This window comes from Tachyglossus aculeatus, chromosome 24, assembly GCF_015852505.1.
Source record: "Tachyglossus aculeatus isolate mTacAcu1 chromosome 24, mTacAcu1.pri, whole genome shotgun sequence".
NCBI classification, from domain to species: domain Eukaryota; kingdom Metazoa; phylum Chordata; class Mammalia; order Monotremata; family Tachyglossidae; genus Tachyglossus; species Tachyglossus aculeatus.
In genome coordinates, this window is record NC_052089.1 from 28862234 (window position 1) to 28865333 (window position 3100).

Sequence of the window (3100 nt, forward strand, 5' to 3'; positions counted from 1 at the left end):
GGTTACAAGGTGATCAGGTTGTCTCACGTGGGGCTCACAGTCTTCATCCCTATTTTACAGATGAGGTAACTGAGGCACAGAGAAGTGAAGTGACTTGCCCAAAGTCACACAGCTGACAAGTGGTGGAGCCGGGATTTGAACCCATGACCTCTGACTCCAAAGCCCGGGCTCTTTCCACCAAGCCACGCTGCTTCTCTAAAAGCTTAACAAATACCATCATCATCATCATATTATTATTATTATTATAGTAATGACCCTGCATCTGCTTCAATGTTCTCATAGCTTCCTTCATATCATGCAGGAAGCGCTCAATAAATACAATTGAATGAATGAATGAATGAATGAATGAATCAGTGGAAGCACCGTTGAGTTCACCTTTGGATGAATTCGCACTCATTTCTCTACCAATATGTGTCACTTCCAAGTTGGGTTTAAATCCCTGAGATTTCCGCACCCCAGTGATTTCAGGGTCTTCCATGAAGATGTTCACCTAGTGGAAAAACCATTGGCTTGGGAGTCAGAGGACCTGGGTTCTAATCCCAGATCTGCCAGTTGTTTGCTGGGTGACCTTGGGGAAGTCACTTGACACATAGTAAGTGCTTAACAAATACCATAATTGTTCTTATTATTATTGTTCTCCATGCCTCTGTTCTCCCATTCTCCCTCCTACTTAGATTGTGAGTCCCCATGCGGGACAGGAATTGTGTCCGACCTAGTTGACTAGTGTCTATCTCAGTGATTAGAACAGTGTTTGACGCATCGTAAGCAGTTAACAAATACCATAAAACAAAATAATAATAAAATAATCGTATTTGTTTCACGCTTACTACGTTCTAAGCGCTGGGGTAGATACGAGGTAATCAGCTTGGCCTCCGTGGGGCTCACAGTCTTCATCCCCATTTTACAGATGAGGTCCCTTAGGCCCAGAGAAGTGCAGTGACTTGGCCAAGATCGCACAGCAGACATGTGGCGGAGCTGGAATTAGAACCCATGACCTTCTGACTGTGCCTCTTTCACTCGATGACCGCTGTTGTTTGTTCAGGACCTTTGCCTCAAAAAATAACGAGAATGAGCCCCTGTGATGTAGTGGATAATGCCAGTGGTAGGTATCTATGCCACCTGCCTTCCATGGAGGCCGGACAAATCCAACATGGGACTCCTGATCACTAATCGACCGGCGCTTCGGATGTTCGACCGTTCGAGAAGCCCCATCTGACCAGCTGCGGGTTCCACCCACCCCCTCAACTGGCTCGTGAAGGTTGGAGCTGGGCTCGGCCCAGGCCAAGAGGAAGGTGTCGTAGACGTGGAGGAGAAGGGAAAATGACACGGACCAGGATCGGATGCCAAATGGAAAGGTTTATTTGGAGACGGAGAGAGAGAATCCATCACTCATCGGGTGGACCGTGCAGGAGGGTAGTGAGGTCAGACAGTGGGAGAATGGAAACGGAGACACACGGCCTGTAACCAGCACGGGGGCCCGTCCGCGCGAATCCCCTCCGGTGCCGTGGGGACACGGCTGGTCCTCGTCGCTCAGCACAGTCCTCTGGAACAAGGAGACGGACAGCAGCCCGGCACGGCGAAGGATGGACGGACGCTGAGAGACATGGTGCTCAAGGGCCGGCAGCTGCTGGACGCCAGATTTTGGGGCCGGCAGCTGCTGTACACCAGATTTTGGGGCCGGCAGCTGCTGGACACAGAGCTCAGCGGGTAGCAGACGCTGGACGCAGAACTCAGGGGTCGGCAGCTGCTGGGCACAGAACTCACGGGGCCGTAGCCACTAGAAACAAATGTCACAGGGCGGCAGCTACTGGACGTAGGATTCTGGGGGCGGCAGCCGCTGGCCACGTAGGTCAAGGGGCTGCAGCGGCCAGACAGGGAGCTGAAGGGGCGACAGCCGCTAGCCACAAAGCTGGGGAACTGGCCGGCGCTGGCCACGTAACCGACCGGCTGACCGCAGACTGGGGCGCAAGGACCGGACCCGTAGGTGGTCAGGGGGAGGCAGCTCACGGCCAGGCCGGGTCCAGAGACGTAGCACGCGAAGGGGCGGCCAGACGAGACGACGCAGGGGCCGGGCCCGCAGCTCACCGGGCCGCAGCCGGACGGCTCGTGGCAGGTCTCCTGGCAGTTGTCCAGGAGCCAGGAGCCCCCCTGGCAGGCGCTGGGCAGGCAGAGGGCATCTCCGCAGCTCACGTCGCCGGAGCAGAGCGTGACGGACGGTGCCACTGGTGTGGGGCACAGACCGCCCAGGGTGGGGCCAGTGGAGCAGCAGGTGACCGGAGACATGGTGGATGAGAGCAGTGGTTTCGGACGAAAGCGTGGAGCAGGTCACTCGGGTCTGAGGGTCTCCTCCGGCCGCACGCCCTTATATTCCCGGCTCGTGGGCGCGGGCTCCGGAGCGGGACTCTCTTCCTCGTGGTTACACCAATTCACCCTGGTAACAACATCTCATTAGGTGCTGTTTTACAGGCTCCTAAAGGCCTTCCTCCTCACCCGTAAAACAGGAAGGGCGTCCGGGCCTTTCACATCCCTCTCCGATCCGCATCGCCCGCCGTCCCCAGCCGGAGGCCCTTAGCGCGGGGATTTGGCCGGGGACGTCTCTCTGCCGCTTACAGACCCGTGGGGACAGAGTTGGACTTCACTACATCAATCAATCAATTAATCGTATTTATTGAGCGCTTACTGTGTGCAGAGCACTGTACTAAGCACTTGGGAAGTACAAGTTGGCAACATATAGAGACAGTCCCTACCCAACAGTGGGCTCACAGTCTAAAAGGGGGAGACGGAGAACAAAACCAAACATACTAACAAAATAAAATGAATAGAATAGATATGTACCAGTAAAATAAATAAATAAATAGAGTAATAAATATGTGCAAACATATATACATATATACATCCCACCCTGGTAGACCTCACAGCTTGCCTGGACCCTTTGAATCCCTGGAGCGAGAACCGTCAGGGAAGCAGCATGGCCCAGTTGCAAGAGCACAGACTTTGGAGTCAGAGGACGTGGGTTCTAACTGCTGTGTGACCTTGGGCAAGTCATTTAACTTCTCCGTGCCTCAGTTACCTCCTCTGTAAAATGGGAATTAAGACTGTG

The 3100-nt window shown here is 54.0% G+C and overlaps 1 protein-coding gene across 1 annotated transcript; it reads right to left on the reverse strand.

The window, feature by feature from the left end:
- Window positions 1–1530: 1530 nt before the first annotated feature.
- On the reverse strand, window positions 1531–2283 carry LOC119945149 (keratin-associated protein 11-1-like). The gene has a single exon (XM_038766178.1). The coding sequence runs from the start codon at window positions 2281–2283 to the stop codon at window positions 1531–1533; it is 753 nt and encodes a 250-aa protein (XP_038622106.1).
- Window positions 2284–3100: the final 817 nt, after the last annotated feature.